The sequence below is a fragment of the Salmo trutta genome, chromosome 33 (assembly GCF_901001165.1).
Source record: "Salmo trutta chromosome 33, fSalTru1.1, whole genome shotgun sequence".
In the NCBI taxonomy this organism is placed as follows: Eukaryota; Metazoa; Chordata; class Actinopteri; order Salmoniformes; family Salmonidae; genus Salmo; species Salmo trutta.
Window position 1 is genome coordinate 631,955 of NC_042989.1, and position 24,772 is coordinate 656,726.

The 24,772-nt window shown below is 43.5% G+C and overlaps 1 protein-coding gene across 4 annotated transcripts in view; it reads right to left on the reverse strand.

The window, feature by feature from the left end:
* The window catches only part of samd4a (sterile alpha motif domain containing 4A), a 98,944-nt gene continuing 74,172 nt past the window's right edge, over positions 1-24,772 (reverse strand). For 3 of the 4 annotated variants that reach the window (XM_029729349.1, XM_029729352.1, XM_029729350.1), the window contains 6 exons: positions 23,308-23,393; positions 22,062-22,180; positions 18,896-19,118; positions 16,688-16,814; positions 13,869-13,952; positions 1-7,541 (listed from right to left, as the gene is read on the reverse strand). In XM_029729349.1, the coding sequence (XP_029585209.1) occupies positions 7,513-7,541; positions 13,869-13,952; positions 16,688-16,814; positions 18,896-19,118; positions 22,062-22,180; positions 23,308-23,393 (668 nt within the window). In that variant the 3' untranslated portion in view covers positions 1-7,512. The remainder of the gene's footprint in view (positions 7,542-13,868; positions 13,953-16,687; positions 16,815-18,895; positions 19,119-22,061; positions 22,181-23,307; positions 23,394-24,772) is intronic. The other variant, XM_029729351.1, reaches the window with a different exon arrangement.

Here is a 24,772-nt window from a genome sequence, read left to right on the forward strand (position 1 = left end):
TTCGATATGGTTTATTAAAATATATTTGCACATAAAGGCTTCCCACCGCATTTGCCGTATATTTATTTTCGACAAAAATTATCCCACCACGTCGGAACAGATTTTCGACATTTCTACCGATACTTTCCATCACACCTGTTGTGATTTATTTTCATACAATATGACTTTACTCTCAAACTGTGGATGGAAACGTTATGATAAATAGGAATAGTAGCAAGCTTTATAGTTGTACATTTATTGGAAATATATAATACTCTGAAATGGGTAGGTTTTAACCAGTCTGATTTGGCCATTGGGGTTGTATCTGTCAGGGGTGGGAGAAGATGCGTGCAAAAGTCAGACAGCTCCTACATTGTCTCTGTGGCCTTCTTTAGGAGGACCTGTTCTTCAGGCTCCTTCACCACTGTCATTTAAGTCACACTTCTTACTGTGGTCATTTGAACGTGTTTTAAACAAAGAAAATTAAATATGTATGTAAGAACTATGAACCTGGCTATTGTGCTCTTCTTTGTAAAGCCTGTTTATACCTGGCACTAACATATATCCTGCTCTACTTTCTGATTGTGCCCACACTTAAGTGTAGATTATTTAAAATTCCCGATTGATCACAGAATGTTGGCACCGTATACCAGCATAAGACTGGGAAAAATCCACTTGAGCACCCCTCCAACTGGTAATTACTAGTGATAAACTTGTCTATCATCCCCATGCTCACTTGCACCTCTCAATTGTCAACAAGAAGAAAGCAGATGGCAGCAGCTTCAGCAGTTGTTTATGATAAGAACAAAATACAAATTATTGATACAAAATTGATTCTGTTTATCTTCCTTTTGATTTAAGTGAAAGCAGCTCTGGATATGGGCAAAAGAGCAAAACAATCACTTGCCTTCCTTTGACCTCCATGTTGGATGGTATTTCCCAGTTCAAACCGGTATTCACAACTGGTAATTACCACCTTCCCACTTGGTTATAAACAAAGTATTGAGGACACCCAGATCTACATTTGTCATTTAGCAGACACCCTTATCCAGAGTGACTTAGTGTATTCATCTTAACATAGTTAGGTGGAACAACCACATATCACAGTAAGTACATTTTCCTCAAAATAGCTATCAAAGTCTGAGCTAGTAAGGGGTAAAGAAAAGAAAAGCAGAGTGTTAGGCATTATTTATTTAGTGAGGGATCAGGGTGAGAAGGGGATGCTGTGGGATTATTTCAGATGCTTTCAGATTATGGGCAGGGACTGCTGTCCTAGCTTCAGGGGGAAGCTGGTGACAGGACAGAAGAGCTTGGACTGGGCTGTTGTCCAGGGTCAAGCCAAGGTTCCTCGTACTCTGGGAGGGGGACACTGGAGTTGTCAACAATGATGGAGAGGTCTTTGAGCGGGCAGGCCTTGCCCAGGCAGAAGAGCAGCTCCGTCTTGTCGAGGCTGAGCTTGAGGTGGTGGGCCGACATCCAAGCTGAGATATCTGCCAGGCAAGCAGAGATGAGTGTCGCCACGTGGGTGACAGAATGGGGGAAGGAGAGAAGTAGTTGAGTCTCATCCGCATAGCAATCATGAGAGAGACCTGGTGGGGATATGACTGAGCAGAGTCGCTTCGTGTATAGAGAGAAGGGCCTAGAACCGAGCCCTGGGGGACACCAGTTGTGAGTACAGTACGTGGTGCAGACACAGATCCTCTCCACAATGCCTGGCAGGAGCGGCCTGCCAGATTGGATGCAATCCAAGAGTGCAGAGGCTGAGACACCCAGCCCTGAGAGGGTGGAGAGGAGGATGTGATGGTTCACAGTGTTGAAGGCAGCAGATTGATCTAGGAGGATGAGAACAGAGGAGAGAGTCAGCTTTGGCAGTGTGGAGAGCCTCCGTGACACAGAGAAGAGCAGTGACCCGTCTTGAAGCCTGACTGGTTAGGGTCAAGAAGATGGTTCTGAGAGATAGCGAGAGAGTTGGTCAGAAACAGCACGCTCAAGTGTTTTGGAAAGAAAAGAAGGGATACCGGTCTGTAATTTCTGATGTCAGAGTCGTCGAGTGTTGGTTTCTTGAGGAGGGGAGCGACTCTGGCAACTTTGAAGTCAGAGGGAACGTAGCCAGTGCTCAGGGATGAGTTGAGGGAAGTGAGATGGTCTCCAGAGATGGTCTGAGGAAGGGAGGAGAGGGTCGAGCGAGCAGGTTGTCAGGTGGCCGGACCTCACATTGTGTGCACTTGCTTTGGAGTTACAAAATGGGGGGGTTGACAGCTTTTTTAGCTGGTCTTGTTAAACATGGCAGTACCCTCCTTGACTGTAGCCCACCTCTTGGCAACAGGTTTTATGAAAGTGCTTCAGCTCCTCTGATTGGTGTGCTTTTTGGAGGAGTAGCCAGTAGAATCATCTCCTGCTATGGTGTGGCCTCCCAGAATACAAGACATGACCCTTTCTTTCAAATTTTTTAAAACTTTTTTTTATCCACAGACAATTTTAAAAGTTATTCTTTAATACATTTTTTTGTCTGTGGTTATAACAAAGATGTCAAGCATTTGAACACAGACTCCACAAAACAAAGCATTCAGTCGATTCATTCAGTATCTTTCACTCACTCGCAGCTCTTCCATTCTGAATAGATAGCAACCACAATCTCTCATAGACAAAAATACATACATTTACACAGAGGAGTCTCCATAGATCCATTTAGAACAGATGAGCATCCACACTTCCTCTCACAAGCCAAACCCAAACCCTGCCCGAGGCAAGTATCTACAGGAACACAGAACCTGAGACAGGCTTTTTGTCTGTGTTATAACCACATGGCGTCAGGGCCCGAATTAAAAAAGTAACTCTGGGATCAGGTCCCCCCTATCCATATAATTGTAATCATTATGGCATGTAAAAAGCAGAAGGCATGTAAAAAGCACTACTACTCAGACTCTTTGTAAATACTGGCCCAGTTCTAAATGGCTGACTCTACAGAGAGTGGTTGTAATACTGCTCTATGTAGTGTACAGTCGACCTCAGGTTTCTCTGAACTGAACGTCAGCCCTCACGTGTTACTGAACTGTGGGCATAGTGACCATACAATCCCTTGATACTGTATAACACACACACATACAGCTGAGAGGCAGTCATCCTCCGATGACTAAACAAAGGAAGAAAAACAGCCTTCTTTTGATTGGGCCATGCCAAGTCGCAGCATTTCTGGTACATTTGAGAATAAGTGTTTTACAGTTACAGCAAGACACGTGCAAACACACACAAAACCTATACATCTGTTTGTTGTACAGACAGGTATAATTCCTAACTTCATATCAGCATTGAAAAGTACCTACAGAAACAAAAAAATACACTGACAACACGAGGCCAGAAAGAAGTGTTCCATATTGTTTTTGTCTACAACGTGACGCCAAAAGATACATTTTAAAAAATGTCCTAGAGGACCTAGTATGCAGTTTGGAGGATGCCACCATTTTTACTGTCAACACACCTCTATCTGGGTTGCTTCTAGTATTATTATTACAGTCATTTACATTTTGGGTAAATGCCTCAAGTAAAAAAAAAAGGCACTGCCATTTGTTATTTTAAATATGACTTCCCAGCCTCGTGCATTTCTATAATATAAATTACCTTTTTTTGGGGGGGGGAGCTTTTGAGTTTTTTTCTTAAACATAGGATATTATTTTTTCAAATATATTTGTAAGCCTGCAGTCAATACAGGACATCGGCTCTTTGATAACAAAAACAAAACAAACAGCACAGTAAAGCTGTATAACTTTTGTTACAGTATGGATGCTTTCGAGTTTACAAAAATAATGATGCGATATGACTAATGTGCAGAGTATCTATGACCAACAAAAATCTCAGTAAAAAACCCCCCATTAAATTAAATAATAATATATTTGGAATATCATCTAACTGTTAATACTGCAGTGTGTACAGCGGATCTCTCTCATCCCAGCCACATAGGGGTTGGATGCACTTTGGAAAATACAAATTAAAAAAAAACTTTTTTTGTGTTACACAAGGTGAAGAGCTTCCGGAGGAGTCAAAGTCCGATCCACTCCTCATCTGGCTACTTCACACACACTGTTGCAGTAATATATCAATGACATTCACAACTCTTCTGTTTACTGCCTCTGCTCCATCACTCTCTCATAGGCACATACTGTAGTGTACACTACATTCACACACACATAACCTCATGGGCAGTAGTGAGTGTGTAAGTCCCACCCTAGAATGCACTACCCTCTGCCCTGCAGTTGTTGCCAGTCTTTTGGATAGGCTAAAATCTTAGCCATCCACTGTGATGTCATCACTAGCCATGCAGATGGTGGTTAGCTTGGTAAGCATTGGTTGCCCATTCCCAAAGGGCTATCCCTGGACCTCTGATGCTCATAGCCGAAGTGTAACAAAGTAGTAACGGGCCTTATCCCACAGAAATAATCCCAGATGACTCTCCATCTCAGTCTATCAAGGGTTACCGTGGTCTGTTCTATTTGGCAATGTTTCAAAAGGGTCATCGCCCCCTATCCTGTTTGTTCTGCTGGTGGCCACGTTCAGACATTTGGCCAACTAGGATAACAAACCTTCCCAAACCGTCAGTCAGAAGAAAAAAACAAATCCAAACAAAACACAGTGTCCCTCTACTCCACTATTAAATATAAAAATGTGCGATTATACTGTAGTTCAAAACAAAAATAACTATGTTAATATTTGAGATGTACTTATGGTCACCAGCCATAGCAAGTTAATACATATGGTACTTTAAATAATACATCTAAATGAATACAATAAATCACCTCTGCAACAATGGAAAAAAAAGAAGAATAAATAATTTGAATCTGCTAATTGTATCAATTCATATGGCAGTGACAAGTGGATCTAACTACCATGTACTGTATATCCACTGATGCATGTTGCATCAGTGTACCAATACTGTAATGCTGCCACTAAATATTTCCCAAACCATGCCACAAAAGGGTCCGTGCCAATTCATGCTTTATGCAATTTTCCTGTCACTGTCCCAGTTAAGGCCATGCGTTTTTAGTGAGCGCACTTCCTGAAGCAGTGACGTTTGACTGACTATGAAACATCACTACAAGCATCAGTGACATTTTGACAATAACAGGTTAAAGGTTTGAGGTTTGACTGGGGTCACCCCTACTTTATGACAAGATGGCTCAGTCTGAGAGCTTCAGTTCAATGCGCACTTGGGAGTGGGCTGTAGTTACTGTGGCAGAGGAAGGGGTGTTCTCGTCCTCCATCGCCGAGCAACGGTGCATTTGGCATGAAGCTGGTTTCATCTCACTACAAGTTCACCTCCACAATATAAGTCAAGTCCCTTTTTCTGAACTGCAAAAAACTCTTAACCTTTCCTCTCCCCACTGATGAATGTTTATTGCACATACTTGCCATTTCTATTGCTGCACCTATTGGCATTGTTATTGATGGATTAGCTGTAGTAAAATATCACAACACCAAGTGCAGAACAAGAAAAAGAGACAACAATTCAAAAATAAACTAACCCAAAAAGTTGCACAATAACCCTCACAAAACACCACACCAAATCAGGATGCCCATTCAGGCACAATACATTAGCGTGATCTTCCATGCACAAAACACCCACTTACAGTATGACAGTGATACAGTGGCTAATAACAGAGCCTAACTCAGCTTTAAAGAGCTTATTTTACCATGAACCTACCCTTATAGCATGTCATGCAGACAACAATGAACCAAGGATAAATATTAAGACAAAAAAACGAACAAGAAATTGAAGTACAAAAAGCCTAATTCCAAGTGCCTGGCTGTCTAACTGCGTTTGGCCACTAGGTGGAGTTAAGTACTAAAAAGAGAGTAATCTCGGGGATTTAAACTAGTTTTAAACCCTTCATGGATTGACGTTTCTATGCTGCTTGAGGGAAAGGAAACCTCCTCAGCAACCTTCCCGTTTACATCCGCCAAAGCTACTTCCTGATTCTCCTGTCCCCTGTGTACGTCTTTTCTCCTTGATTCAGAACATCTTTGACCATCTCTTACTTCCTAGTAAAATGAGAGCATATAGCATACAACGCTATAGTACCTACCCTGGACTGAAAACACACATGTAATCCTCATTCTATTTCACAATGAGACACATTGAAAATACTCCTGACCCACACTGACTAGCCCTAATTAGAGAATAGGTCACACAACGTTGTGCACCAGTTAAAGGAACCTCACTCCCACATCCAGACAGCCCAAGCAAATTAACAGCATAAACTTTCAATGCATAGTCTGCAGGGACAAAGATTAAAGAACTCTAAAAAAGATTATATATATTGGCCTGTCTATAACATTTACCCAGAACTTCACCACAACGCTACTACTACACAATTTTCCTCTCTTGTTTCAAATCAAAGTCCCTGCCTCTGACATGGATCCACCACTAACATCCTCTTCTCCTTCTAAATCACTTGGCACAGACCATCCTGTCTCCCCACTTTCATTTCCCCTCCTCCCATCTCTTCTCATTTCTCTGTTTTTCCTTCTACACACTTCCACTGCATCCCTCTTTCCTATTAGCGTTTTCATTTTCACACAGCTTGGCTGCTGGGAAGCGAAAGAAAGAAAGAAAAAGCAAAAAAAAACAATGATAAAGTTGGTTGTAAACTATGATAGCTACTGTGAGACGCTAGTCTATTAAGTGACTAGTATGCCACTACTTTCCCAAAAATTATTTAAAAAAATAAAATATAAGAGAACATTCATAGCTGAAATGTATAAATGATTCGGTACCATAGTAGCATCTTATGTAAACAATACATACATGTAAAAATGCTTTTTTTCTGTCACCTATACAGAGCATAGGGGTCTTTTGAAAAACATCCTCCCTAAAACTCTCCCAAACAGTGAGATGAATGCCGAGGCTTCTCTCACAATGTGTCCCACTTTGTTTATTTACTTACTTGTCTTGTGTTTGTTTTTGGCTCAGTGAGACGTCATATGGTACAACCGGTAGAAATGCTGACTGGTGTGGGAACTCTTACTGGTCTGTAACCGGGACTGGGGGCGGAGAAGGGAAGTCTACAGTCTTGACTCTAATAGCATGATGTACTACAGTACCCATAATGCTCCACTCCCCCTTCAACTGGGCCCAGGGTCTGCCAATCGGTTGTTGGCCGATGCTGACCCCCAGAGCTGCTATATCTCCCCCAGCCCAGCAGAGGGCACTCCTCGAGCACTGTTGTGGGTAGTTATACTGGATGGGGAAAGGAGTCTGCACTGTATTTCTCATACACCACTGAAGCCCAGGTACTTATGAGTGTTCTGGGGGCGTAGACATGTTTTGTTGTGATGGTAACATGCCAATGTGCTGCTGCGTTAGCCGTTTGTTAGCAGTTTTTGCGGATTGGCTCGCCGTGGCATGATTTGTAGCCCAGCAATCCACCCCCGGTTGACCTCTCCCATTGGCTGTGGGGTGTGTGTGTGTGTGTGTGTATATATATATGTGGGGTGAGTGTGTGGGACCAGATGTCCCCGGGTCTCCTTCAGGTCCTAATCTCAGATGGTGGATGTGCGGTCGACTCCATCTAGACACACAGAAGGGAGGGACATAGGACAAACCATCAGATAGGAATAAGAATAACAACTGGACAAATACAGATGGAATGTTTCAAAACAAATAACAACTGTTGCATCTGGCCTAGAAGAAGAAACAAAGAGGACCCGGGTTATGTCCTAAATGGCACCCTATTCCATACATAGTGCACTACCTTTGACCGGAGCCCTATGGACTTAGGTGTCTTCGGACCTTAGAAACAAGCTATATAAATCCTATGTATTGATATTTTGGTATTTTATTGCAAAAGCAGCAAAAGCAGCAGCTACTCTTCCTGGGGTCCACACAAAACACAATACAGAACATCAACAGACAAACAGCTCAAGGACAGAACTACATACATTTTTTAAAAAGGCACACGTAGCCTACATATCAATGCATACACACAAACTATCTAGGTCAAATAGAGGAGAGGCGTTGTGCCGTGAGGTGTTGCTTTATCTGTTTTTTGAAACCAGGTTTGCTGTTTATTTGAACAAAATGAGATGGAAGGAAGTTCCATGCAATAAGGGCTCTATATAATACTGTACGCTTTCTTGAACATGTTCTGGATTTGGGGACTGAAAAGTACCCTGGTGGCATGTCTGGTGGGATAAGTGTGTGTGTCAGAGCTGTGTGTAAGTTGACTATGCAAACTATTTGGGATTTAATGTTTTTATAAAAAGAAGTGATGCAGTCAGTCTCTCCTCAACTCGTAGCCAAGAAAGACTGGCATGCATAGTATTTATATCAGTCCTCTGATTACAATGAAGAGCAGAACGTGCTGTTATGGGCCAGCTGCAGCTTAACTAGGTCTTTCCTTGCAGCACTGGACCACACGACTAAAACTAGAGTCTGCAGAACTTGCTTTTTGGAGTGTGGTGTCAAAAAAGCAGAGCATCTCTTTATTACGGCCAGACCTCTCCCCATCTTTACAACCATTGAATCTATATGTTTTGACCATGACAGTTTACAATCTAAGGTAACGCCAAGTAATTTAGTCTCCTCAACTTGTTCAACAGCCACACCATTCATTACCAGATTCAGCTGAGGTCTAGAACTTAAGGAATACATTTGTACCAAATACAATACTCTCAGTTTTAGAGATGTTCAAGACCAGTTTATTACTGGCCACCCATTCCAAAACAGACTGCAACTCTTTGTTAGGGGTTTCAGTGACTGCATTAGCTGTGGTTGCTGATGCGTATATGGTTGAATCATCAGCATACATGGACACACATGCTGTGTTTAATGCCAGTGGCAGGTCATTGGTAAAAATAGAAAAGAGTAGAGGGCCTAGAGCGCTGTCCTGCGGTACACCGCACTTTACAGGTTTGACATTAGAAAAGCTACCATTAAACAAAACCCTTTGAGTTATATTAGATAGACAGTTCTAAATCCACAATATGGCAGAGAGGTTGAAAAGCCATAACAAGTTTTTTCAACAGGTTATGGTCAATAATATCAAAGGCTGCACTGAAATCTAACAGTACAGCTCCCACAATCTTCTTATTATCAATTTCTTTCAACCAATCATCAGTAATTTGTGTCAGTGCAGTACATGTTGAGTGCCCTTCTCTATAAGCATGCTGAAAGTCTGTTAATTTGTTTACAGAGAAATAGAATTGTATTTGGTCAAACACATTTTTTCACAACAGTTTGCTAAGAGCTGGCAGCAAGCGGATAGGTCTGCTGTTAGAACCAGTAAAGGCCACTTTACTACTCTTGGGTAGCGGAATAACTTTGTCTTCCCTCCAGGCCTGAGGACAAAGACTTTCCTCTAGGCTCAGATTAAAGATATGACAGATAGGAGTGGCTATAGTGTCAGCTACAATCCTCAGTAGCTTTGCATCTAAGTTGTCAATGCCAGGTTTGTCATTATTGATCGATAATAATTTTTCCACCTCTCCCACTAACTTTATAATATTCAAACTTACAAATAATGAAAGAAAAGCATTGCATGTTTGTTGTTGGCATTTCCTGCCTAAGTTTACTTCATTGGCAAAGCGGGCAATCATTAAAATAATTGGCAACATCAAATGATTTTGTGATGAATAAGCAATCTGATTTGATGAAAGATGGAGTTGAATGTCTTTCTGCCCATAATTCCATTTAAACTACTCAAGTTTTTATATCATTGATCTTGGCTTCATAATACATTTTCTTCTTGTTTTTGTTGAGTTTAGTCACATAATTTCTCAATTTGCAGTAAGTAAGCCAGTCAGATGTGCAGCCAGACATATTAGCCACGCCTCGGTGTAACGCTCATTTCTTGGACGATAAACGCAAATCCGACCATCACCCCTGGTGAGACAAAACCACGACTCGTCAGTGAAGAGCACTTTTTGCCAGTCCTGTCTGTTCCAGCGACGGTGGGTTTGTGCCCATAGACGACGTTGTTACCGGTGATGTCTGGTGAGGACCTGCCTTACAACAGGCCTACAAGCCCTCAGTCCAGCCTCTCTCAGCAGACAGTATGAGCACTGATGGAGGGATTCTGCGTTCCTGGTGTAACTTGGGCAGTTGATGTTGGCATCCTGTACCTGTCCCGCAGGTGTTGTTACACGTGGTCTGCCACTGCGAGGAAGATCAGCTGTCCGTCCTGTCTCCCTGTCTTAGGCGTCTCACAGTACGGACATTGCAATTTATTGCCCTGGCCACATCTGCAGTCATCATGCCTCCTTGCAGCATGCCTAAGGCACGTTCACGTAGATGAGCAGGGACCCTGGGCGCAGGGACCCTTTGGTGTTTTTCAGAGTCAGTAGAAAGGCCTCTTTAGTGTCCTAAGTTTTCATAACTGTGACCTTAATTGCCTACCGTCTGTAAGCTGTTAGTGTCTTAACGACCGTTCCACAGGTGGAAGTTCATTAATTCTTTATGGTTCATTGAACAAGCATGGGAAACAAAGTTTAACCTTTTACAATGAAGATCTGTGAAGTTATTTGGATTTTTACGAATTATCTTTGAAAGACAGGGTCCTGAAAAAGGGATGTTTCTTTTTGTTGCTGAGTTTATTATTTAGATACTGACTTATCACTTGGTGGCCTATAGCAACACCCCAAAAGAAAAGGTTTAGATGTGCCAAGTAAACCTGCAACCACAACAATTCAATAACACTTGAAATAAGATCTTCTCTAAGCATTACAGGGATATGGCTCTGAATATATACAGCAACACCTCCCTCATAAGCATTTATGTCTCTTCTATAGATGTTATATCGTAATATTGCACTGCTGTATCAAATGAATAATCTACGTGAGTCTCAGAAAAGGCGAATATATGTTATCTGATGTTAGCAAGTTGTTGATTTCACAAACCTTATTTCTAAGGCTACATATATTATTATGGGCCATTTTCAGCCCTTTCCTGGGTAACTTAGAGATAGACATAATACTGAAGAGCAAAAAAAAATAAAAAAATCTACATTCAGCAGTCCATTAATCAAATGGTGTGTGCTGCGGGGTTGAAGCTACGAACTCATAGGCTTGGCTCACTCATCCCCTGCAGGCTTCTGGGAGGGAGGGTGGACAATGAGCCTGTCCTATGGACCAGGGTGCATTACATACAAGGGGTTTCATAGAACGATTTACTATTATTGGAGTTCCTGTGTGTGGTCGAAGGTCTCATGACATTCCAAATGGCACCCTATTCACTATATAGTGCAATACCTTTGACCAGAGCTCTATCGGCACTGGTCAAAAGTTGTGGACTATAAATGGAATAGGGTTCCATAAGAATCTTATGTAGGCCCATGTTAAAAATGCACCAACCCCTAACCCTTACCCCCCTGGGGCACTTTCAGAGATCTGGAAAAAGGACTGAAGTAGGCAATTAGCAATATGCTAATAATGCCACCTTTCCCTGTCATAGGCTTGATGAAATGTTCACCATAATGGATATCCAATCTTTTCAGATCTATAGAACTGCCTAACAGGGTAACGTCTGGAAGCATGTCAATATTAGGGAAATGACTTGGCAGCTTTCTGTGAAATTGGTTAAAAGAAAAGAGAGTTTGGTCATTTTTAGAGCTGACAGATTTCTATTGGACAGTATTTACTCAATTTGTAAATAAGGGCACGGTGGTATTCCATTCATTCTAATTTATATTCTGTGGATTCAGTTTGTGAGTGAGTGAGTGAGTGAGTGAGTGAGTGAGTGAGTGAGAGAGTGAGAGAGTGAGAGAGAGAGCAGAGGGGTACAGTAAGAGAGGAAGGGTCCAGTCTGGGACTGGCACTCCTCAGCTAACCACCTCTGCTCTGGCCCTGTGTGTGTGGGTGGGTGTGCGTATGTATGTATGTGTGTGTGTGTGTGTGTGTGTGTTTGTCCACCTACACAAAGCGGCGCTTGTCCACCCTAGCTCTGCGCCGAGCACTGAGGGCCACTGTCTCTGCCTCTGTGCTGGCGAGGCCGGGGAGAGAGGAAACAGCCCCTTTATTTAAAACTAAACTCCACTTCACATGGGAATGGTTACTGCGATTATCCATCTCCCTTCCTCTCCTGTCCACTCCACCCTCCTATCCTCGCACTACGTGTGGATTAATTGTGGAGTCACACCCTAGCTACAGCCAAACATGGGCTTAAATACTATTTGAAATATTTAAAATACTTTGAGCAATTGCCTTATCCTTCCTGGAGGGCCTGTTCTATTGCAGGTTCAATCAAGCACAGCTAAAGCATTTGAAATGATTTCAAATAGTATATGAACCCAGGACTGGCTACAGGCAAGTCATCATCTTTGGGGTGTTGAGACTCTGGATGTATTCACTGTATGTTGCTGGCTTCATTTGTATTACGGTTGCATTCTGACAACACATATGAATGTTCCCGATGACTTGGCAACTGACTCACCCGTAACTTATTTTTCTCTTTAAAACCTCTACAGGATCAGTGGGTCTCCCGGGGGACGGTTGAGCTAACATAGGCTAATGCGATTAGCATGAGGTTGTAAGTAACAAGAAAATTTCCCAGGACATAGACATATCTGATATTGGCAGAAACTTAAATTATTGTTAATCTACCTGCACTGTCCAATTTACAGTAGCTATTAACAGTGAAAGAACACCATGAAGTTGTTTGAGGAGAGTGTACAGTTATGAACGTGAACAGTTATTAGTAAACCAATTAGGCACATTTGGGCAGTCTTGATACAAAATTTTGAACAGAAATGCAATGGTCAATTGGCTCAGTCTAAAACGTTGCATACACTGCTGCCATCTAGTGGCCAGAATCTAAATTGCCCCTAGATTCCTAAGTCATATATATTGGCCTTTCTCTTGCATTTCAAAAATGGTTTGTTATTAAACACATGTTTTTTTCTTTGTATTATCTTTTACCAGATCTAATGTGTTATATTATCCTACATTAATTTAACATTTCCACAAACTTCAAAGTGTTGCCTTTCAAATGGTATCAAGAATATGCATATCCTTGCTTCAGGGCCTGGGCTACAGGCAGTTAGATTTGGGTATGACATTTTAGGCAACAAATGAAGAGGTTTAACAGTTTCTGGGTAGAGGGAATTCCAAAAGTTGACACTCCTTTTGTCTGTTTGTTTGTGCGTGTATAGAGGGTATTCCAAAGTTGACACACCTTTTGTCTGTTTATTTGCAAGTGTATACACTGATTATACAAAACATTAAGAACACGTGCTCTTTCTATGACATAGGCTGACCAGGTGAATCCAGGTAAAAAGGTATGATCCCTTATTGATGTCACTTGTTAAATCCACTTCAATCAGTGCAGATGAAGGGAAGCAGACAGGTCAAATAAGGATTTTTAAGCCTTGAGACAAATGAGACATGGATTGTATATGTGTGCCATTCAGAGGGTGAATGGGCAAGACAAAATATTTAAGTGCCTTTGAGCAAGGTATGGTAGTAGGTGCCATGCGTGTTTGTAACAAGAACTGCACCGCTGCTGGATTTTTCATGCTCAACAGTTTCCCGTGTGTATCAAGAATTGTCCACCACCCAAAGAACATCCAGCCAACTTGACAACTGTGGGAAGCATTGGCCTCAACATGAACCAGCATCCCTGTGGAATGCTTTTGACACCTTGTAAAGTCCATGCCCCGACGAATTAAGGCTGTTCTGAGGGCAAAGGTTTTGTGTGTGTGTGAGAGAGAGAGAGAGAGAGAGAGAGAGAGCGAGCGAGCATGTGTACAAGTTTATTTCTCTGTGCGTGTGCGCACGTGTGATTAAACCAAGTGGTACATTAGATACAGTACTGTGTGCATGTGTGTATTGACTAAGAAGTCCAGTATTAACTGGTGTGTGTGAATTCGTATGTGTGTGTTCATGGATGGTTGTGGTGCTCCTACCTCCCAGGGCATGCTCTGTCATACTCAAACACAGAGACTCCAGCCGGTTGTTGATGTCTGGTTCCGTCACTGGCACTTGGAGATCTGGAGAACACCACCACAATGTTACAACAACATACACACAACCAACTACCCGGAGAACAACACTGCAAAATTACATCAATGTACACACAACTAACTACCAGGAGAACTCTGCAACATTACATCAATGTACACACAACTAACTACCAGGAGAACAACACTGCAAAATTACATCAATGTACACACAACTAACTACCAGGATAACTCTGCAACATTACATCAATGTACACACAACTAACTACCAGGAGAACAACACTGCAAAATTACAACAATGTACACACAACCAACTACCTGGAGAACACCACCACAATGTTACAACGTACACAACCAACTACTCGGAGAACAACACTACAACAACATACAGACAACTAACTACCAGGACAGCACTGCAACATAACAACGTACCAGCAACCAACTACCTGGAGACCAACACCACAATGTTACAACAACGTACACACGACTAACTACCAGGACAGCACTGCGACATTACAACAACGTATCCACAACCAACTACCAGGAGAACAACACAATGTTACAACGTACACACAACTAACTACCTGGAGAACACCACCACAATGTTACAACAACGTGCCCACAACCAACTCCCTGGAGAACACCACCACAATGTTACAGCAACGTAACCACAACCAACTACCTGGAGAACACCACCACAATGTTACAACAACATGCCCACAACCAACTACCTGGAGAACACCACCACAATGTTACAACAACGTAACCACAACCAACTACCTGGAGAACACCACCACAATGTTACAACAACGTAACCACAACCAACTACCTGGAGAACACCACCACAATGTTACAACAACGTAACCACAACCAACTACCTGGAGAACACCACCACAATGTTACAACGTACACACAACCAACTACCTGGAGAACACCACCACAATGTTACAACAACGTACCCACAACCACTGTGAAAGTGCTAACAGCTAAACAAACAACTGAAAGAGTATGATAAATGTGTGTATACCCGTACATAAAAAGCCAGCTAAAGACCCCAGAACGTTCCAACATCAACACAACCACTGTGAAAATGGCTCAAAGACTTTACAATCAAAAGAATGATGCATTTCTTCACAGACCACACAATACCACAGAGTCTACTATTCCCATTGAGCACGAAAAAGAGTTGAAATGAAGTTCATCAAAATGTGTCAATCCAAATTCTTTAACCTTTCCTAACATCACCACACCGAAATGGCAGCAGACAAAGGAATGAATTATCATGGGCTCCAAATCCCAGGGCGTGCGGGGCGGGCGTCGTAACAATGACCTCCATTCAACCACACCGCGTGTGCCGTGCTTAATCTGATTACACTACACCGCCAATTAACCAACTGTCTCCACATTACACCCATTAAATACAATACCCAGTCACTTGGGTTACTCAAATTGGGGTGGTTTGTTGCGTGTGTGTGAGTGAGGTGTGTGTGTGTGTACTTCTCAAGTTCAAAGTCACCCGTTCCGCCACAAGGGGGACCCATAAACTCACCCACCCCTCCAAAAAAACGTAGAAGCGATTGTCTGAGACAAGTTGCTAACTTGTTAGCCTAGCTGCCCCCTCAGCTCAGCTGTGAGCTCCTTAGCTAGCCATCACGAGGGGATATCTAGGCCATCGGCTAGCCTTAAGCTGCTCCTGCCTGCCTTAAGCGGAGTCAACGCGGCCCGGGCGGCTGTGAAAATCCCTTGTGGGTAGAGAGAAGAGCTGAGTTATGCACTTGCCGTCACACTGGCTGGACAGACAGAACAGTCAGCCACTGGCTATTTTTAGGCCTCAAATCCTGGCCCCTCCACGCACGCACACTCACTCCCCTTACTTCATCCCATCATTCTCCCTGTATAGTCTCCGTTTTAATCAATCATTTAATCTGTCTAGCGTCAGTTTGAGAAATAGGGGAGAGCGAGAGAGACAGATTGAGAGAGGGCGAGTCCAGGCCTAGCTTTCCAGGCAGCTACATACTCTGGCCCGGCTCCAACTCCAGCCACCCCCGAGTGCATGTGCAGTGTGTATGACTCCGCAGAGCTGTAGAAGGGAGGGAGAGAACGAAGGAGGGAAAGAGAGAAAGGCAGGGAAAGGGTGCCAGGGCTGCCCAGCCACCCAGCACAAAGAGGCTCATTGTAACAGTCCACTGACTCTTCCCCCCTTCCCTTCCTCACATACGGCTGCATTCCCTCTATCTCCCTGAAACTGCCCTCCCTCCTCCTTCCTCTCCATTCTAAAAAAGGGGGGAATACACTTTGGTTCCCTATGAAAGACAGGCCGGAGGAGGAAATCCCCGCTGTCACATTGATGTCCAGTTTATCCCAGCAGCTACAGCGTGAAAATAGAATTAAGGATCCAGCCATTACAGAGCAGAACATTGGACTTGAATGGGATCTTTACCTAAGGCTGTTGTGCTGCATTGGTATGCAGATGAGAGCAGTGTGTGTGGTGCCCTGTGGCATTACAGCATCTGTCTCCAGGCTAACAAAGAGGAAGGTAGTACTGAGGATGCTAGACTGCTGAGATTGAGAGATGGCAATACAAAAAGGAGAGAGAGGGAAAGAAAAAAAAGAGGAAAAGAGAAAGAGGCTAAGATAAAGAAAGAGAGGAACGGAAAGATAGAAAGGGCTACCTTGTACAGTAGAATAATGTGTGACAAAGTGGGTGTGCGCACGTGTATGTATCTTGTAACTGAGTGTGTGCGCGTGTGTGTGTGATTTCTTACCAGACTGCTGAAACATGACCATGGTGTGTGGCGTGGTGTGGACAGGCAGGGAGCGGGTCCTCTGCACTGAGCTGTGGGTTCGGCTGGGCATGCTGTTACTGCCCCCGGGGTTGGCGAACCAAAGACCCTGTTGGACAAACTGATAGTCACACAGACAGCCACAACAGACTGACAGCCCTGTGAGCACAAGATGCTTAAAAGACATGCTTGGTTGAAAAGTTTTTTTTTTTTTTGAAAAGATATTGAAACCACGACTTTTCAAAGTTTTGTCCTCACTAGGAGGCCATACATCTTTGGATCATTAGACCATCTAAACTGGCACAATTCCAATAACGGGTGCAACAAATCTAACCACTAACAGACAATGTTGGGAAATATGTTAATATCCCTATGACGCCAAAGTAATATAATGATATACAGTTCTGCACATTGTTGGCGATACTTGAAATACCCACCTCCCACCTTGGCCCCTTCAAATTGCAGTTTGAGATCCCTACATTAGACAAACTACTGAGAGCACCTCACTCAATAAGTGCAATTGAATTTATATTTAAAAATGACATTTCACAATACTTCAGAATGACTTATAGGCCAATAGTCCGACCTTTTGGTTTACAATTTCAAATCATGAGCAATGTACATTTTGGTTACGCTCTGATCAAAATGGACTCGCATTAATTTCCTCAAAATTGTATTGATTAGGACTATCACATAACGAAATGCACACCCAGGGGTGGCTTTATAAAAGTGTGTAAAAACTAGGGGAGGGCACACCAGGTGTTTCCACTCTAGCCTATAACTACTGAGCCGTTATAAAGTCAACCTTTTCTTGTTCTCCCTCTCTCCTCCCCTCTGTTTCTCTCCCCCCGTTTAACCTCAAACTACTGACACTTTAGCCGTGCGGATTCCTCTCTGTAACCTGCCTATTATACATTCAACCTTCTTTCGCTCTCCCTCTACTCCCCTCCAGCACTCGCCCCACTCTCTCTCCCCCCACTCTCTCAGTCTGTCTCGCTGTCCCCCTTTCCCGGCCCTCCCATACAGAGAGCCAGGGAAAAACAGGAAATGCCTGTGCACTGTTCTCACTGCCTCTGACTAGCTCACTTGCTCTCTCCCCTTCTCCTCCCTCTCCGTCACCCCTCCCCCTACACCACCACCGCCCTAACAATGACTCACCCTGGTCTCTCTCTCTCCCCCTTCGACCTCCTTTCTTTTAATGCACACGTTCCATACCTTTCGATTTCGTCCCAAAAAATGGTCGGACGGAGAAAGTGTGCGGACTGTGGCGGAAGCGGTTTGGAATTTCCTCCCATTGTAAGGATGCATAAAGAAATGCAGAATGGGAGCATAGCAGACGTGTGCCAGGTTATCCCTGCTGTGGAGTGGAGAACTGTTCCAATGAGCACTAGTGATGTAGGGTCTGTGGAATGCGTGATCCGCCTACAAGTTCCAGCCACTTCACCCGACGCGCCACTGACACTGCCTTTCTTTCCCTCCGCTGTTGCATTTTCCCCCTTATGGTTGTATTTGTTTCTATGACTGTCTTTACAACTATGTAATTCACAGGGAAGGATAGTTCAGGACAGATCTGAAAGAGGGTATTGTTAGGAGTCTGATTATTTCTCTGCGTGATGGGATGATTCCAGAATCTAGACACTTGACCAAGTAGTGGTTTTCTCCCTTTTTCCTTTCTCCCGCTGTATATTGGCATATACGCAGCACCCCTTCAGTGTGAGAATACAATAATGTTGTTGTTTCTCCATGTAGATCCCCTTTGTACCAGTACCCTTTGTATCACTACCCATTTTCCACTGCTGTAGTGAACCAAATTGTGATTGAAGCTGATAGGGATGTCCTCCCATTAAAAAGGTAGGCTTATTCAGCAATATAACATCACCTTAAAAATCCTTTCAGATCTAAATTAATGGCCAAAATCTGGATATGTGAGGTTAACTCAGACTTTAGACACTACACATTAATGTTAATCGGAGACTTGAGAAAATATTTGAGTTGAGGACGCCGATGTGGGCAGGGGCTAGATGCTAAGGGCTAAGATAAGGTTAGATTGGGGCGTCCTCATATGCCGTCCCTGCCTAAAAGGGAGACTCTGCAATATAACATCACAAAAGAAGAACTCTACATCAATTGCCTAGGCTAGGGGTAGTGGCTAAGTGCCTAGGAGAAGTTTACAGTCAGAAGTGTCCCCACCTGTCGTCCCTGCTTGAGACCGGTAGGGGTGCTGCTGGCGCTGCGCGGCGTGGGTCCCAGGAGGCCGGCGGTGCCCAGCAGGCCAAGCCTGGCGCCGGGCAGGCTCCGTGATGGCATCTGGAACTGGCGCAGGCTCCGGCGGGCCGACATGCTACTGCTGCCCCCCACGCAGCCCGCCGTGGGGAGAGAGTTGGACTGGCCGAAGCCCCGGCTACTGCTGCTGCTGCAAGGAGAGAGAAACAGCACTTGGATCATCATTTTTTTTGAAAGAAATAAAAGGAGGTAAATCACTTTGTGACAACTGCTAGTTTAAAAGGGACTTTATAAAATACATTTGATTGACTGAGGAGATGGGAAAGTTGGAGAAAGCGTGGTCGCAGGGAACCCCGATCTCCGGAGTGGAGTTGTACATGTGTCAAGAACAGGGGGAGTATTGCCACTCGAGAACAGGCTCCGTAGCTACATTATTTGACATTTTAAACATTTAGCCGAGGAAGTCGTTAAGTACAAATTGGTGGTGGCGATAACAATAAGTGTTGGTAATAAAAAGTGACGCTGAAAACATAAACAAACATCCAGAATGGCTAGAGAGGAAAAAAATAAATAAGTCAGACGTGGGTGAGACAGAACAGATGGTGTCAAGAGCAGGAGGAGAGGTTAGTACGTCTCTGTGTGTGTGTGTGTGTGTGTGCATCATTATACAGAAAAAGTATGTGAACCCTTTGGAATTACCTGGATTTCTGCATCAGTTGGTAATAAAATTTGATCTGATCTTCATCTAAGTCACAACAATAGACACACACAGTCTGCTTAAACTAATAACAAACAATTAGACGTTTTCATGACTGTATTGAACACACCGTGTAAACATTCACAGTGCAGGGTGGAAAAAGTATGTGAATCCTTGGATTTATAACTGCTTGTCCCTCCTTTGGCAGCAATAACCAAAAAAAACAACAAAAAAAATAAAAAAAACAAAAAAAAAAAAACAATGTGCACAATGGGTAGGAGGAATTTTGGACAATTCCTCTTTACCAAACTGTTTCAGTTCAGCAATATTCATGTGATGTCTGGTGTGAACCACTCAAGGTCATGCCACAGCATCTGAAATCGGGTTTAGGTCAGGACTCTGACTGGGCCACTCCAGAAGGCATATTTTCTTATTTTGAATCCATTCTTTTGTTGATTTACTTCTGTGTTTGGGGTCATTGTCCTGTTGCATCACCAAACTTCTCTTGAGCTTCAATTGGAGGACAGAGAGCCTTACATTCTCCTGAAAAATGTCTTGATAAACTTGGGAATTCATTTTTCCGTCGATGATAGCAAGTTGTCCAGGCCCTGAGGCAGCAAAGCAGCCCAAACCAGGATGCTCCCTCCACCATACATTACAGTTGGGATGAGGTTTTGATGTTGGTGTGCTGTGCCTTTTTTCTCCACACATAGTGTTGTGTGTTCCTTCCAATCAACTCAACTGTAGTTTCATCTGTCCACAGAATATTTTGCCTGTAGCGCTGTGGAACATCCTGGTGCTCTTTTGCAAACTTCATACATGCAGCAATGTTTCTTTTGTTGACAGCAGTGGCTTCTTCCGTGATGTCCTCCCATGAACAGCATTCTTGTTTAGTGTTTTATGTATCGTAGACAGAGATGTTAGCATGTTCCAGAGATTTCTGTAAATCTTTAGCTGACACTCTAGGATTCTTCTTAACCTCATTGAACATTCTGCGCTGTGGTCTTTCAGGCATCTTCGTAGGACGGCCACTCCTAGGGAGAGTAGCAACAGTGCTGAACTTTCTCCATTTAAAAACCATTTGTCTTACCGTGGACTGATGAACATCAAGGCTTTTCGAGATAATTCTGTAACCCTTTCCAGCTTTATGCAAGTCAACAATTCTTCTGAGATCTCTTTTGTCCGAGGCATGATTCACATCAGGCAATGCTTCTTGTGAATAGAAAACTCAAATTATGTGAGTGTTTTTATAGGGCAGGGCAGCTCTAACCAACATCTCCATTCTCATCTCATTGATTGGACTCCAGGTTAGTTGACTCCTGACTCAATTAGCTTTTGGAGAAGTCATTAGACTAGGGGTTCACATACTTTTTCCAACCTACACTATGAATGTTTAAATTATGTATTCAATATAGACAAGAAAAATTTGAAAACCAATTTATGCAGAAATCCAGGTAATTCCAAAGGGTTCACATACTTCTTTTGAATATACACTACCGTTCAAAAGTGAAGAGGAGACTCCGGGATGCTTTCTAGGCAGAGTTCCTCTGTCCAGTGTCTGTGTTCTTTTGCCCATCTTAATCTTTTCTTTTTATTGGCCAGTCTGAGACATGGCTTTTTCTTTGTAACTCTGTCTAGAAGGCCAGCATCCCGGAGTCGCCCCTTCACTGTTGACTTTGAGACTGGTGTTTTGCGGGTACTATTTAATGAAGCTGCCAGTCTCAAACTAGACACTAATGCACTTGTCCTCTTGCTCAGCTGTGCACCGGGGCCTCCCACTTCTCTTTCTATTCTGGTTAGAGCCAGTTTGCGCTGTTCTGTGAAGGGAGTAGTACACAGCGTTGTACCAGATCTTCAGTTTCTTGGCAATTTCTCGCATAGAATAGCCTTCATTTCTCAGAACAAGAATAGACTGACGAGTTTCAGAAGAAAGTTCTTTATTTCTGGCCATTTTGAGCCTGTAATTGAACCCATAAATGCTGATGCTCCAGATACTCAACTAGTCTAAAGAAGGCCAGTTTTATTGCTTCTTTAAAATCAGGACGACAGTTTTCATCTGTGCTAACATGATTGCAAAAGGGTTTTCTAATGATCAATTAGCCTTTTAAAATTATAAACTTGGATTATCTAACACAACGTGCCATTGGGACACAGGAGTGATGGTTGCTGATAATGGGCCTCTGTACGCCAGTGTAGATATTCCATAAAAAATCTGCTGTTTCCAGCTACAATAGTCATTTACAACATTAACAATGTCTACACTGTATTTCTGATCAATTTGATGTTGTTTTAATGGACAAAATAAACTGGGGTCGTTGTTTTTGAAAGAAAACCACGACCCCAAACTTTTGAACGGTAGTGTATATACATATCTCTGTCTATGTGTATCCATTTGTGTGTGTGTGTGTGTGTGTGTGTGTGTAGGGTCTAATCTACCTCCTCTGCGCCCGGTAGCCCGCCATGTCCAGGAGAGTCTTCCTGGGGAACGAGCGGAACAGCTTCTGCACCTGCTGTTTCCATGACAACAGCCGCTTCTTCTGTGTCTCAGTGAACGCCTGAGGGAGGAGAGGGGAAAGGAGAGGTTGCAGGGCCAAATAGTAGGAGAGGGACCATGACTTAGGGTTTTGCAGTTCAGCTTTGTTCGTTTATTTAAAAAAATGTATGGCCCCACTACACTAGAAATATACTGAACAAAAATATAAAAACGCAACATGTAGTGTTTGTCCCATGAGCTGAAATAAAATATCCCAGAAATTTTCCGCACACACAAAGTTAATTTCTCTAAAATGTGGGCACAAATTTGTTTACATCCCTGTTAGTGAGCATTTCTCCTTAGCCAAGACAATCCATCCACTTGACAGGTGTGGCATATCAAGAAGCTGATTAAACAGCATGATCATTACACAGCACAAACGACTTATGGTGACAATAAAAGGCCACTCTAAAATGTGCAGTTTTGTCACACAACACAATGCCACAGATGTCTCAAGTTGAGGGAGCGTACAATTGGCATGCTGACTGCAGGAATGTCCACCAGAGCTGTTGCCAGAGATTTTAATGTTAATTTCTCTACCATAAGTCGTTTTAGAGAATTTGACAGTACGTCCAACCGGCCTCATAACCGCAGACCACATGTAATCACGCCAGCCCAGGACCTCCACATCCGGCTTCTTCACCTGCGATCGTATGAGACCAGTCACCCGCACAGCTGATGAAACTGAAGAGTATTTCTGTCTGTAAATAAAGCCCTTTTGTGAAGAAAAACTCATTCTGATTGTCTGGGCCTGGCTCCCCAGTGGGTGGGTCTATGCCCTCCCAGGCCCACCCATGGCTGTGCCCCTGCCCAGTCATGTGAAATCCATAGATTAGGGCCTAATTAATTTATTTCAATTGACTGATTTCCTTATATGAACTGTAACACAGTAAAAGCGTTGAAATGGTTGCATGTTGCGTTTACATTTTTGTTCCGTGTATTTTTTACATTTTCCAATTTCCAGCTTTCACACTTGAGCTGATACAGAATGTAATACATGTCTAAAATACTGTGAGGCAAGGAACACACACACAAAGGCAGAGTCAGTTTCCCCTTGAAATGTAGATAACAATTGCTGCTCTAATTGTATAAATACAGGTCTGAAGAACTGTATAAAGAAAAGTATGCTCTCTCTCTGTATGTGTGTACCTCGTGCAGAAGGCACTTGTCAATGAGCTGCATATAGGAGCTGATGTTCTCTTCATCTGGCCTGGACACCAGGAGCTGTGTGCAAACTGGAGAGAGAGAGAGAGAGAGAGAGAGAGAGAGAGAGAGAGAGAGAGAGAGAGAGAGAGAGAGAGAGAGAGAGAGAGAGAGAGAGAGAGAGAGAGAGAGAGAGAGAGAGAGAGAGAGAGAGAGAGAGAGAGAGAGAGAGAGAGAGAGAGAGATGTTAGTTACATTGAGAAGTCATGCAGAAGAACAGCTCCTGACTTGTTATAACTTTTTGGTTGTTAAGAGCGAGATTGACACGACTAAATTAGCAAAAAATGTATAGGTAATCTAATTGTACAACTGAAGATCAAAACAGGAGGAAAAGATTGACAGAGAGTGAGTAAAAAGACCAATCTTCATCGTGGTAGCTAGCCAAATTCAAATCTGTCAGCTAGCTCACCGTCTAGCTCTAACCGTTTACTGGTGGTAACCATAGCAACATGGCCACTGAGGCAGCGCTAGCATCGATAGTAACGGCAGAGACTGAGAGACTTTCTCCGTTGTTTTTTGAATACCCAGCAGAAATAAAATCAGAGAAGGGAAGAATCAACTTTAAACACCGAATTCTGAGGGAGAACCCAGAAACTTTGTTTGCCGACTGCTCACAAAACGGGACTGTTACAAACCTGCTATTTTACACAGACCACACTACTGCCTGGCATACAGCTGTAACTAGCCATTTCAGCTACACCACGAAGAAAGGCATCTGCAAGGGAAGACAAATCCACATTTTTGAGGACAGCGATAAGGACCAGGAAAACAGGTTTCTGACGGTAAACATGTATCAGAACGGCACTATCATGGTCCAGGGCAGTGAGGCTGCACTCAGCTCTGTTGTGCAGGACTTCCCCACCCTAATGAAGATAGCAGAAAGTAAAAAAGACAAGGACAGCACCCCGACCTCTCCCCTCACCTCAGGCACCCCAACAGCAGGACTATCCTCCCCCCTGCCTGCCTACAACCACCAGAGCCAAGACCACACTACCATCAGCCTGTTGAGAGACAGGCTGGCTCTGTTAGAGGTATGGGTTACTGAGCTGAAGGAGCAGCCCCCCAGCTACACCACCCCCAGCCCAGACACAGAGCTTCTACAGGACCAGATCAACCAGTGCAGGACCCAGCTGAAGAACTCTGTCCAGGAGCTGAGAGAGAGCCTTACCACAGCGCTTGAGGAGGTAAAGGCCACCATGAGGAGAGAGCTAGTGCAGGTAAAGGAGGAGATGGCAAAGGAGTTGTCTGTCATCAAGAGGGTGCTACAGCAGAGAGAACAGACTGTAGAGACTCCCAGAGAGAAGCTGCAGCCCCTCACCACCCCTAACAACCCCACTGACCCACCTTTACCCACAATCCCCCCCCATACCGACAACACTTTACCCACACCCCCAGTCAACAAAGAGGCCCA